The sequence below is a fragment of the Somniosus microcephalus genome, chromosome 9 (genome assembly GCF_052327205.1).
Source record: "Somniosus microcephalus isolate GS21.2 chromosome 9, FLI_Smic_1.0, whole genome shotgun sequence".
NCBI lineage: Eukaryota > Metazoa > Chordata > Chondrichthyes > Squaliformes > Somniosidae > Somniosus > Somniosus microcephalus.
The window spans coordinates 211,661,049-211,673,450 of NC_140995.1; the positions used below are offsets into that span (position 1 = coordinate 211,661,049).

The window sequence follows — 12,402 nt, forward strand, 5'->3', positions numbered from 1 at the left end:
CCTCCACCTTTTGAATAGCTTGGCAGCACTTAATCAAGGCCATACATGCCAATCTAGAAGACTAGCAAAAGTTAAAACAATTGCTTTTAAAAAATAACAGAAAACATGAGAGGGGAAGAGACATTGAGATATTCGAGACGGGATGGTAATAGGACAGGTAAAGAGACAAAAGATGGCTCTAGATGAAGTGTGAAATGCGCTGGCAGAGTGAAAGACAGCTGTCATGTAGGAGAGAGAAAAAAGGAAAAGGCACAAACCAAAGGGTTGTAAAAAAGCTTCCCCCAAAAAGCTGACAAATCCAGAATGGCTCTAATTATAAGCAGGTGGCATTCCTTGCAACATTCCTTTACTTGTATGAGAGAAATGCAAATGTCAAAGGCAGAAAATGTTGACGTATTTGGGGAATTTTCTAATATTTTGAAATTTTCAATGAACTTGGGAACATTCTATTACAGGGAATTCAGCCAAGCACTCCTGATTATTAGCCTTCTGGAAAGAATACATGTATCAGTGTTGGGTGAGGATGAACTTGGGCTTTTCTGGGAGTTCCATCCCAGTTAAATAGCCTGCTGCAATCACTGTGTATGCTCACACATGAAGATTGGTCTCTTGGGTGAGATACCAGGGGATGAGTGGCACCCATGAAACCATATCCCAGCACAAGTCAGTGCTGTAGGAGACTCAACACAATTAACCCGTGTGACCTTATCCTCACATGTTGTAGACACAGGTCCATGATAGCATTGGACAAAGTGACCACCGCACAGTCCTTGTGCAGACAAAGTCTCATTTCCAGCACGAGGACATTATCCATTGTGTAGTGCACCACAATCGTAGAGTCTCCCACCACCATCTTGAAGGTGTGCAGGTTAGGATGATTGGCTATGATAAATTGACCCTTAGTGTTAGGGGGATTAAATACGTGGGGTTACGGGGATATGTGTTGGTGTAGGGGTTATAGGGAGCGGGTGGGATATGTGTCGGTGCAGGCTCGACGGGCCGAAATGGCCTCTATCTGCACTGTGAGGCTTCTGTGTGATCTGTGTTACCAGTGACCAGAAGCTGAAATGGACCATACAGATTCATGGAGCACAGGAGGCCATTTGGTCCATCATGCCTGTGCTGACTCTTTGAAAGAGCTATCCAATTAGTTCCACTCCCCTGCTCTTTCTCTATAGCCCTGCAAATTTTTACTTTAAGTATATATCCAATTCTCTTTTGAAAATTACTATTGAATCTGCTTTCACCATCCTTTCATGCAGTGCATTCCAGATCATAACTCACTGCATAAAGAAACACTCTTCCCCCCCCCCCCCCCGTTCTTTTGGCAATTATCTTTAATCTGTGTCCTCTGGTTGCCGACCCTCTTGCCAGTGGGAAACAGTTTTGCCTTATCTACTGTCAAAACGCTTCAAAATTTTGAACACCTCTATTAAATCTCCCTTAACCTGCTCTGCTCTAAGGAGAACAATCCCAGCTTCTCTAGTCTCTCCTGCTAATTGAAATCCCTCATCCCTGTACTCACGTACTTTCTAGCAGATTAACGACAAAGAACAAGAACATTGGCCGATTATCCCTCCCCAACCTAGATCCAGAATAGCGCAAGTCCTAGTTATGAAATCACTGAGGCAACTGAACCGTGTCAGAAATTACACAGAAGTAAAAAGCAAACACTGCAGATGCTGGAAATCTGAAACAAAATGCTGGAAACCTGCGTCAGATCAGTTAGTATCTGTGGCGAGAACAGACAAGTTAATGCTTTGGGTGTGAACCCTTTTTCAAAACCGACTTTGAAGAAGGGTGCGTGTCCAAAATGTTAACTTGCCTGTTCTCTCTGCAGATGTTGATTAACCTGCTGTGTGTTTCCAAAAAAAAGACCTGTATGGAAAAAAGTGAATAATTTGTGACAAGTACAAATGACCAGTCTTTATTAAAACAGGTATTGTATTGATGACAGATGGAGCATGTACCATTTTTTCACATTTGCTAGTGCTCCGTGCAGTAGTTGCACAACTCACACAATCCTGATAATATTTGGTACTGAATTCAGAACACAGAAAAATTCCACACCAGTCCTTTGCTGGTGATAATGAAAAACTTGTACACCAGTGTAAATTGACTCAAAAAAAGATAGAAACAGCTACGACCAGTGCAAAATGTGCCAACAGAACTCGACAGAACCTGGGGGCTCATCACTCCAAATCTGTGCTAGAATTCTTGGCATGGCTAGATTTAGGCCAGAGGCAGTGCATGCAATACCTGATAATACAGGCAAGACAACATCATAGACATTTCACCCCATCATTCCCGTGCTGGTGATGGCACCACATCAGAGTTAACTACTTCAATCTCATTTTCCTGCTCTTTCCCTGTATCCTTTTATACTTTTCTTTTTCAATTGCTTATCTAATTCCCTCTTAAATGTTGTATTTGACTCAGTTTGCAGTAACATTTTCCATAGTCTTAACACCTCTTTGCATGACAAACACCTAATCCCCACTTTATGCTTCTAGTACTAATTCTAAAGTTTTTGTCCTGCTTGTTACCAATATACTACCAAGTAGAAATAACTTTTCATTATTTACCCTCTCATACATTTTCATTTGCACATTTCATTACTAACACTCAGTTCCTCCCCCAAAAGTAAATGAACCAGCTTTCAATGCAACTCGAGTTTAGGGCAAAGGTGCTATATAAATACAAGTTGTTGTTGTTGTAGACAGAAAGCAAAAAAAAGTCTAGCACAGTATTCCCCTTCAAGTCATTCCAATGCTCATCCCTAAAAAGCACTTACAGGTGAACTTTACTGTAGGGTTTTGTACCAGGAGTGGTATTTATCCTAGAAGAGTTCCAGGATAAAATTTATTTTCACCTATAAACCTCTTCAACTATAGACCAATTAGGATTAAGCTCTTAAAAAAAATCTCAACTCATCAATTTCAGTTGATAGGAAGTACTGATTTTTGAAAAAAGAGAAAAAATTATCTGGGAACTCACTCGGGTATAAGTATTTGCCATCACTGGTACATACCCCTACAGCTTTTGTATTAGAAACGGTGTCTCGGTTAAGATGCAGAAATTACCCTTAAATTAGTCCATGTTTTACACATAAAATAAAAAAGGAACATAAGCAGCAAGTCAGCTTCTTGGGTCAAAGCAGCTTTCTGTGTAAACATTTCACAAGTCACAATATAAAATGGAGGAGTCTTCTGCTCTCGGAAATGTATTGCGCTGGTTGCTGCTCCAGATGGTTGCTTCAGAGAGCTGATTCTTTTGGTATCCTCACAGCCACTATCGGCATCCCAAGTCCTTATTTCTGTGCATCATTGGCCTATTTGCCTGAAGAAAGAATAACAGTAAAAGGAAAATTATAGCTTAGTAACATACTACATATAAAGAAATGTGCTAACTTTAACTTAAAATTTATGAACTCTCTTCCCTGCCAAAGAAAGAATAGTAAAAATGATCCATTTTTTGCACTTGTCTTTCAAAAGGGATCCTTTATTATAAATTGTTTTAATTCCCTTTTTCAGTCAAGAAATATTACTTTAACAGTACTCCGAAGCCTAGGAAATTCTACTTTGGCTTCTTCTGCATTAAGTCCACAAATGGTTGGTGACGAGAGTTTAGTGAAACATGGCATGGATTAGAACTGGAAGTTACCTGCCAGCCTTCTTGGTCAGAGTATAATGGGTGGTGTAAAGGAGAACCAAATATTGGGGAGCAAAAATAAGTGTAATTAGCACATTATATAAAGTAACAGATGCTATGGAGGAAGTTAAGAACAAACTGGCATCCATATTAATTCAGTGATTGATACTAGCATTATAAAACTCTGATATATTCATGGAAAACACTGCATTTAACACTCACTGAAATATGACTTTAGATGTAAATAATGTGGGATTGGGAGCCCAGTTGAACAACCCTTTTTATGGTTACTGGTTAATACACAAATCCTTCACTACACCTCCCATCACTTTGGGAAACTTCATATTCACCACACCAGTTATTTTTTGTAACTTGTCCAACTATTAAAACAGCTTTATTTGTGGATAGATACTTACAGAACCAAGCAGTAAAAATGACACTGAAATTGGTCTAAAAATAGCTGTCTGGAGTTAAGCAGACAGACCGGCCAGATGATGGGATTTGAAAACTTCCTTGGAGACCCTGGCATAAAACAAAAACTTTGCACTGAGAGATGATAGCTCTGATTTCTTGGTGAATCAACAGAATGCAGTCTTTGCAAGATTTATTCAGGTAAATATCTGCAGAGTCATGTTCCGTCCCCAATTCTCCATAGCCAGAGCCAACTAAATGTTGGCAACCCCAAAACATTTATGCTCCAGGCTCCTCTTTAATCTAAAAGCATTGTGAGCAGTATATTCTGATGAAACTTAATACAAATGCACCATGTACCAAAATAAGATGATGCTGGGCACACAGCATGCAAAATAATTATGAAATATACTCAAAGGGAAAACTAACTTGTATTTATGGTTTTTTTTAGTTCTTGGGATATGGGTGACAGTCAAGGCAACATTTATTGTCCATCCCCAGTTGCCCTGATGGTGTTAGGAGTCAACTAAATAGAGTGGGGTTGGAGTCTTATGTAGGCCAAGTGAGGTTGGGTGTGGCAGCATTCCTTCCCTGAAGGGCATTAGTGAACTAGTTGTGTTTTTACAACAATCTGGTAGATTTTGGTGCTAGCCTGGAAATACAGGATATCCCAAGGCACTTTACAATCAATGGATTAATTTGGAAGTGCAATAAATCACTCATGCAGCAACCAATTTGCACTGAGCAAATTCCCACAAACAGCAAATAAATGAACGACCAGATAATCTGTTCTTGGTGGTATTAGTTGAGGAAAGAATGGGAGTCTGACACCTGGCAAACTCCATGCTCTTGTAAAATCTGCCTGTAGCTGTTTTCAATCTACATGGGCAGGTGAGGGGGTGGGTGGTCTTGTTTTTAACATCTCATCCAAAAGTCTGCACCTTCAACATATGGATGAGACGTTAAACCGAGGCCCTGTCTGCTCTCTCAGGTGGACGTAAAAGATCCCATGGCACTATTTCGAAGAAGAGCAGGGGAGTTATCTCCGATGTTCTGGCCAATATTTATCCCTCAACCAACATAACAAAAACAGATTATCTAGTCATTATAACATTGCTGTTTGTGGGACCTTGCTGTACCCAAACTGGCTGCCACGTTTCCCACATTACAACAGTGACTCCACTTCAAAAGTACTTCATTGACTATAAAGCGCTTTGAGACGTCCAGTGGTCGTGAAAGGCGCTATATAAAATGTAAGTCTTTCTTTCTTCACTCCCTCAGTGCTGCACTTAAAGCATCAGCCTAGATTATGTGCTCAAGTCCATAGTGGGGCTCGAACTCACAAACTTTTGACTCCTGCAACTCACATTTTCTTTTTCCAGCTCTCGCACTCTGACCATCTCTTTTTTTTAAGAATGAAATGTGCCAGGTGTATTAAATATGAACGATATTGATGCAAATATTACAACATGGCTCCTGTAATATTGTATTTTCTTTCATAAACTGTTTACACAATGCAAGATAAATAAATTCCACTAAATTAGGTAGCATGTAGTACCACGTCCCTTTAACACATATCAACGTGTCAAGAAGACACCTGTTTTCAGTAGCTGCGAAACAGTTTAGCAAGCAGAAAATCTAACTATTGAGAAGGTTTATAGTCCTATAATTGTAAGAACACGTAACTAGAGAGTGCCAGACGACAGGAGGGGCCAGCGGACAGATATAAAATCCCAAGTTGCCTGCTCACGTGAAACAGTGAATGAGAAGTCCGCGCCTCACCCCTGCGGATCAGGGTGTCCTTAACTGTCCCTTAAGCCAAGTCCAGTTTCTTTTGCATCTCCACCAGTTTCGACTGCAGCCGCCTCTTCCTCCAATCCAGGAATCTCCTCCTCAGTATGTTGGCCTGCCAGCCGACAATGACCCCTGAAGTGAAGGACAGAACAATGGCGAGTTGCAGCGTCCTCTCCGACACTTCGGCCATTTTCACCTCGGCGTGGGGCAGGAAACAGGAGGAGACTTGCACCGCGCACGCGCCATCCGGGCCACCTTCCACAGTCACAGCTCCGAACAGCTGAGGAAGTACAAAAAGTTACTTTCAGCCTTGCCCGGGGGGGCGCAACCAGCTGCCCATCTGAAAATAACAAAAACACTTAAAATAGTGCTTCATTTGCGAGGTGCAAATATATTTATGGTGTCCCTATTTCTTATATTGAAACTAGGGTTGCCAACTCTGGTTGGAAGCATTCCTGGAGGTTTGACCAGGTCATGTCCTGAGCACATGGCTTCTGCAAATGTTGCTGCTTTTACCTTTTTATAAAGGTTGGGTCTCCTACAGTCGAGCATTTTTGTGGTTTTGTACCAAGCAGCTGTTGTGCAAGAAGTTCAGAGAACCAGGACCATACCCATAAGCAACAGGGCTGCCAACTCTGATCGGAGGCATTTTTTTAATTTAAAATTTGAACATTTTACAGTAAATCACATTTACAGAGCTCAAGTCTCAGCTCTTTGTACAAAGTCACAAGCCCTCATGCCTAAAAGGCAGGGGTCCCAGTCTCTACAAGCTTCTTGGTCGTCTTCACTTGTTCATCCAGATAGCGGGTCTGGAGGCATTTCTGGAGGTTTGATCGTGACCATGTGATGCGTGATTATGTAACATCTGATCACATGACTTCTACAAATGTTATTGCATTTACCTTTATAAAGGTTGGGTCCCCTGTAGTTGAGTATTTTTCTTGTGGTTTAGCGCCAGCAGTTGTTCTGCGACAAATTATAGAATCATAACGGCATAGAAGGAGGCCATTCGGCCCATCGAGTCCGTGCTGGTCCGTACTGTTCTGAGTACCAGGAAGCCACCCGTGAGCAGGGCAAGAGAGGAAACAGAGGGTGGGGTGGAGTAGGAAGCTGAGGAGACCGCCCCCCCCCATTATTTCATAAACATCCGCCATTATTTCATAAACCCCTCGAATGCCGAGACTCCCGATTTCCAAGCCCACCCGATCCTCCAGCCCCCTCCCAGCTGCACTACACGTGGTCCCGGCACTTTGTGGGTGACATCACGAAGTGGTGGGTGTAAGGTCTGTGGGTTGTATTGCAAATAATACACAGACTCCAAGATTAACAAATAAAACAGGTCTTTACCATTCAGAGGTTCGGGCGAATCCTGCCCTAGTTAACATATCCCAGCCCTTATATACTGGTGTGGTCACTATCGGTATTACAGTATACATGAGCCAACAAATAGTGCCACACCTAAAATAGTGCTCTTAAAGGCGAACGGTTACATTCAACATAACAACAGAAAATGCTGGAAAAACTCAGCAGGTCAGGCAACATCCGTGGAGAGAAATTTGAGTTGACGTTTCGGGTTTGACCCTTCTTCAAAACTGGAGAGAAAAGGAACTAGATCGAAGGCAGGGCTGCGATCGGACAAAAGAATAAAAGAACCAAAAGAAGTAAAAGAGATTAGAAGCTAGACGAGATGGTAATAGGCTGGGATTAGGTGTAAAGTGTACTGGCAGGGCAAAAGATAGCTGCCAGGTGTGAGAGAGAAACAAAAGGAAAGGGGGGGGAGGAAAGGAGTGGAAAAATATAAGTAAAAATGAAATAGGGGCCGAGGTATGCCTTCGATCTAGTTCCTTTTCTCTCCAGTTTTGAAGAAGGGTCAAACCCGAAACGTCAACTCAAATTTCTCTCCACGGATGTTGCCTGACCTGCTGAGTTTTTCCAGCATTTTCTGTTGTTATTTCGGATTTCCAACATCTGCAGTATTTTGCTATCGTTACATTCAATAGTTCCCTTAAAGGTAAACGGGTACATACACTACAATCCTCCCTTTTTAGCTTTTTACTTACAGAATCCCGTTAAACATACAATCTTCAACTTTATATAAACAGTTTGCAGATATACTCTCGATGGAGTCAACGTCATATAACTTCATGTTTAACATAACATAACATATATAACTTCATGTCAAAACAGATCACAGATTCAGTCTCTGCGGAAAACAGTTCACAGATTCAGTCTCTGTGGTGTAGTCGGTTCACATTGCTGGAGTGACTCATTCAATAGTCCTTCCATGGATTTAACAGTTTGAACTTCCGAACTGATTTGGCTCTGTTCGGAGGGACCACGTGTGTGATCTGGTAGAGGTGATAATGGTTCAGATGGGTCATCTTCTGTTTCGACGTTTCCTTTTCTGCTTCTTGGAGACTCTCTGGGCTCCACTGTCAGCTGCCAGCTGCATGCGCAGTTCCTCCTTCTCTTCCTCCTTTTTCCGTAGTAGAGCCACCTTCTCCCGATGTTCCGTAGACTTTTGGTGCTCCTCCATGATTTCTGCACTTTGGGAGTCGAAGTTACAAGCTGGGCAGGACAGAACATCGTAATATTCGGTGTAGTCCACCAGGTCATGGTAATATTCGGTGTCGTCCTGAGCTAGGCCAGCGAGAGGGTCGTCTATTTCCTCCATACCCAGCTGGACGTTAGCCAGCTCTTGTTCCAAATCCAGACATCTTTCCTGAAGAGACTTCTTCATGTGTACCTCTTCATCCAGCTTTTTCTGGGCTTTCAGCAAGTCGTTTACTAATGACCTCATTTGTGATTTTAATACTTCAACTTCCTTTGGAGATTGATTGATCGGACTATTCAATCCCTCTACCGGAGCAGCTGTTTCAGCGGTCTGTTGTTCTACATTGACGTGAGTCAGCGTACTTTTGGTATCCAAGGGTTGCTCTGCTGCCATCTTCTCAGTCTGTGTTGCAACCTCAGCTATTTCAATAACTTTTGAGAGCTCCAAACCCCTCTCCTCTTCCACCACTAATGTTTCATCTATGGATGGAATCTTTACCGATGAGGCAGCCTTGGCCTGGAGCTCATCAAACATTTCCTGCAGCCTTTGGACTTCTTGCTCATGTTCAACCTTTAGTTGTTCATATGCTTCTACTGAAACTAGCTTTTCGGGGGTTGCCGAGTTAATCCCCTCCAGAATTGTAGCCTGGGCCTGTCCATACTGTTCTTTCAACTTCTCACACTCTGCTTGTAAGGAGTCGTAGAGAAGGACTGGAATAAAATCCTGGCTTCCTGAAGATTCCTCTGCAATTGGTTTTTTTGCAATTTCCTGTTGGAGTTCAGCCAAGGCTGCTATGCTATCTGCCTCTCGAAGTCTCACTGCCATCAATTCTTCTTTATTCTTGCAGTCTATCTCAGCCATTTCCCGTTTACTCTCATTTAACTGAGTGAGTAGCCCCTTATTCTGGGCTGAGAGATATTGCACCTTCTCATGTAGACCATAGCACTCCTTCTCTGCTCGACATAGCTGATTTCTGCTGATTTGGTTCTGTGTTTCAAGTTCCAACACCCTTTGCTTAGCTTCTTTCAGTTTCGCCTCAATAATCCCCTCTCGCAACATGTCCACATTATTCACATCAGGTAAAGAAGCGTTTCTCTTTTCCATGTCCAAGATTTGTTTCTGCATCTCCTTAAGAGCACACTGCGATTCAACTTCTCTTAACCTTGCCTGCACTAGCTCCGTCTCCAATTGCAGAACAAAATCCTCAGTGTAGCGTGGTTTGCCCTTCTGCTGTATCTCTAGATCATGCAAATATTCTAACTCCTGAACATCATAAGGGAGATGTGATCGGTAATTGGTCACGATGGCTCTATGGTCGCTCTCTGCTTGAGCCAGTAGGTTCTGTTGTCTTTCCAGACTCTCCCATTCGGTGTCATAGAACTTTTTCATTGTTTTCATCTCTTGTACGAGGCGGTAACTTAATTGTTCTAATTGTTGTCGTACTTTGAAATAACGTTGAGTTCGAGCCCGGTGTTCCTCCGTAATGCATATGTCTGTAACTTGAACAGACTCAGAATTCTCTGTCTTTATGCACGCCATCGATTTTCCAACCTTAGTCCGTGAGTTCATGTTAACCTTGTTTTTCATACGTAAGCTGGACTTATCGTCTTCCGGCTCGGAGTCTGAGCTGCTTGTCTGCACCGAGTCCTCACTCGTCATTGCTTGTAGGTAGTGCCATTCCATGTCTATTTTCCTGATCCACTCCCGTCCTAGAAGTGGTGGTCCTCCCTCAGGTAGTACGTACAAATTCATTCTTGGGTGTACTTTACCCCTATCTCTCACCTTGACTCTTATTTTCCCCATGGGGTATACGTTATGCCCCGTGTATGTCTGTAATACGAACTTGGTATTTCTTAAGGGTATGTGAGAGAATAGCCGGTGGTAGTCCTTTTGGTTGATGACTGATACAGCTGATCCCGTGTCCAGCTCCATTCGTACTTGGACTCCAGCTATTTTTAGTGTGACCCAGATCGTCTGTAGATCAGTTACTTTACCCACATTGTGGATTCTCAGACTATCCAGCTCCTGGCTGTTTGGGTCTGAGTCTGAATTTTGTTCGTCTGAACTCTTTTCAGCCACCTGATGCACCTTGTTGTACTTTTCTTGTGGTGGTGGCTTCCTTTGCTTGTTGGTCTTCTTTCCGGACCTGCATACCTTCGCGATGTGACCCAGTTTGCCACATTTCCTGCACTCTTGGTTCTTAAACCAGCACTGATTCTGGTCGTGCGTTGTCTTTCCACAACGGTAGCATTTGGAAGTGCTTGCAGTAATTTGGTCCACCCCGAGTGCCGCCGCCTTTAGCTGCATTTCCGCCGTTCCCTTCGCTGCGGCTTCGTGCGATGAAGCTATGAGGACAGCCCTGTCCAGTGTGAGGTCATTTTCTTCCAGAAGTCGCTTCTGCATTCCTTCTTTGGCCAAGCCGCATACGAACTTGTCCCGCAGCGCCTCTGTCAAATGCCCTCCAAACTGGCAGTATTTCGCTAACTTACGCAGTTCGACTAAGTATTCCGCATTGCTTTCATCTTTCCTCTGGGTTCTTGCGTAAAATTTAAATCGTTCAGCCAGCATCAACGGTGTGGGGTTCAAGTGATCCTTCAGCACTGCTACGATCTCTTCGAAGGTCTGGTCCACTGGTTTAACTGGTGCTATTAGATGTTTCAAGAGCCCGTATGTTTTTGCTCCCATCGAATTTAACAAAGTTATTGCCTTGTTGTCATCCTCAATTTCGTTGGCTACGCAATATATTTCTATGCGTTCCACATACGTGGCCCAGTCTTCTATTTCAGCATTAAAATCATTAATATTTCCTCGCTTAGGCATCTTCTTCTCTTCTTGAGAACAACACAAGTATTGCTTTACTTATTCTTATTTTTCCTCTCTTCTTGAGAACACACCAGCATTTCTGAAAATTCTTATTAATTTTCTAAGATGGCGGTTTCCCGCTTCTGTCTTCTTCCCCAGCGGTTTCCCCGCGAAAAATGGCGGCTTTCCCGCGCTTCTCGCTCTCCCCGCCCACTTCAATGGCGGTTTTCCCGCGCTTGGCGGTCTTCACCCGACCCCCGACGCTGTCTTTCAGCCCGAGTGCGGCCCTTATCTCCGCCGCGATCGATGGCCCGCGCTGTTCACCGCGGCTCTTGCGCCTTCAGTGTCTGCCGACTCTGCCCTACCAGCCCGAGTGCAGCCCTTATCAGGGATTGCGATCGATGGCCCGGCTGCGCCCCTCACTTCAAAGCGGCCCGGCCCTTATCAGTGGATGCGATCGATGGCCCGCGCTGCGCCTCTCACCCGAAGCGGCTCTCGGCCCTTATCGCTGGTGCGATCGCTGGCTCGCGAAGCGCCTCCCGCTCGAAGCGGCTCTTGCTCGCTCCCTCTCGGGCTCTCGCTCAGCGGATTCAAACGCCTCTCCCCGACCTCCCGCAGTCCGGCCCTTTCCTCCCCGGCTGCGGCTGATTCTTCGCGGGTTATTTAGTTATTTATTTATTTATCGCCACCGCGCCTTGTGATCCCGGTCGCTGTCCGGCCTTTTTCACCCCCTCGACCGTGGTGGTCACTGCCCTTATCCTCCGGATATTTTCCACACTTTCCCCTACTCACAGTCGTTGCGGTCGCCGGTTGCTTTCTTTTGTTAGTTGATCGACGCACTCCGCACCGTGGTAAAAGGGTAGTTGTGCCTGTTGCTGATGAACTTTCGTTGCTAGTCTGCTTCCTGTCTGTTGCTGCAGCCTCGTGTGTTCTTCCAGCAGCACGACGAAGGCAGTTGCCTCACTTCGACGCTCCTTAGTAGCTTAGGAAGTACTGTTGCCGCAGGGTACGATCGTCCTCGTCGCCATTGTAAAGTCTGTGGGTTGTATTGCAAATAATACACAGACTCCAAGATTAACAAATAAAACAGGTCTTTACTATTCAGAGGTTCGGGCGAATCCTGCCCTAGTTAACATATCCCAGCCCTTATATACTGGTGTGGTCACTATCGGTATTACAGTATACATGAG

At 44.0% G+C, this 12,402-nt stretch overlaps 1 protein-coding gene across 1 annotated transcript; it reads right to left on the reverse strand.

The window, feature by feature from the left end:
- Positions 1–1,911: 1,911 nt before the first annotated feature.
- On the reverse strand, positions 1,912–6,117 carry lnc.lemp (lncRNA encoded micropeptide). The gene is made up of 2 exons (XM_085997860.1): positions 5,813–6,117; positions 1,912–3,339 (listed from the first exon to the last, which is right to left on the reverse strand). Exon 1 carries the CDS (start codon positions 6,044–6,046, stop codon positions 5,876–5,878), a length of 171 nt encoding a protein of 56 aa, XP_085853986.1. The 5' UTR covers positions 6,047–6,117; the 3' UTR covers positions 1,912–3,339; positions 5,813–5,875.
- Positions 6,118–12,402: the final 6,285 nt, after the last annotated feature.

Bases quoted from the DNA above. Each gene is read 5' to 3' on its own strand.
- lnc.lemp (XM_085997860.1), bottom strand. From the start codon at position 6,046: ATGGCCGAAGTGTCGGAGAGGACGCTGCAACTCGCCATTGTTCTGTCC.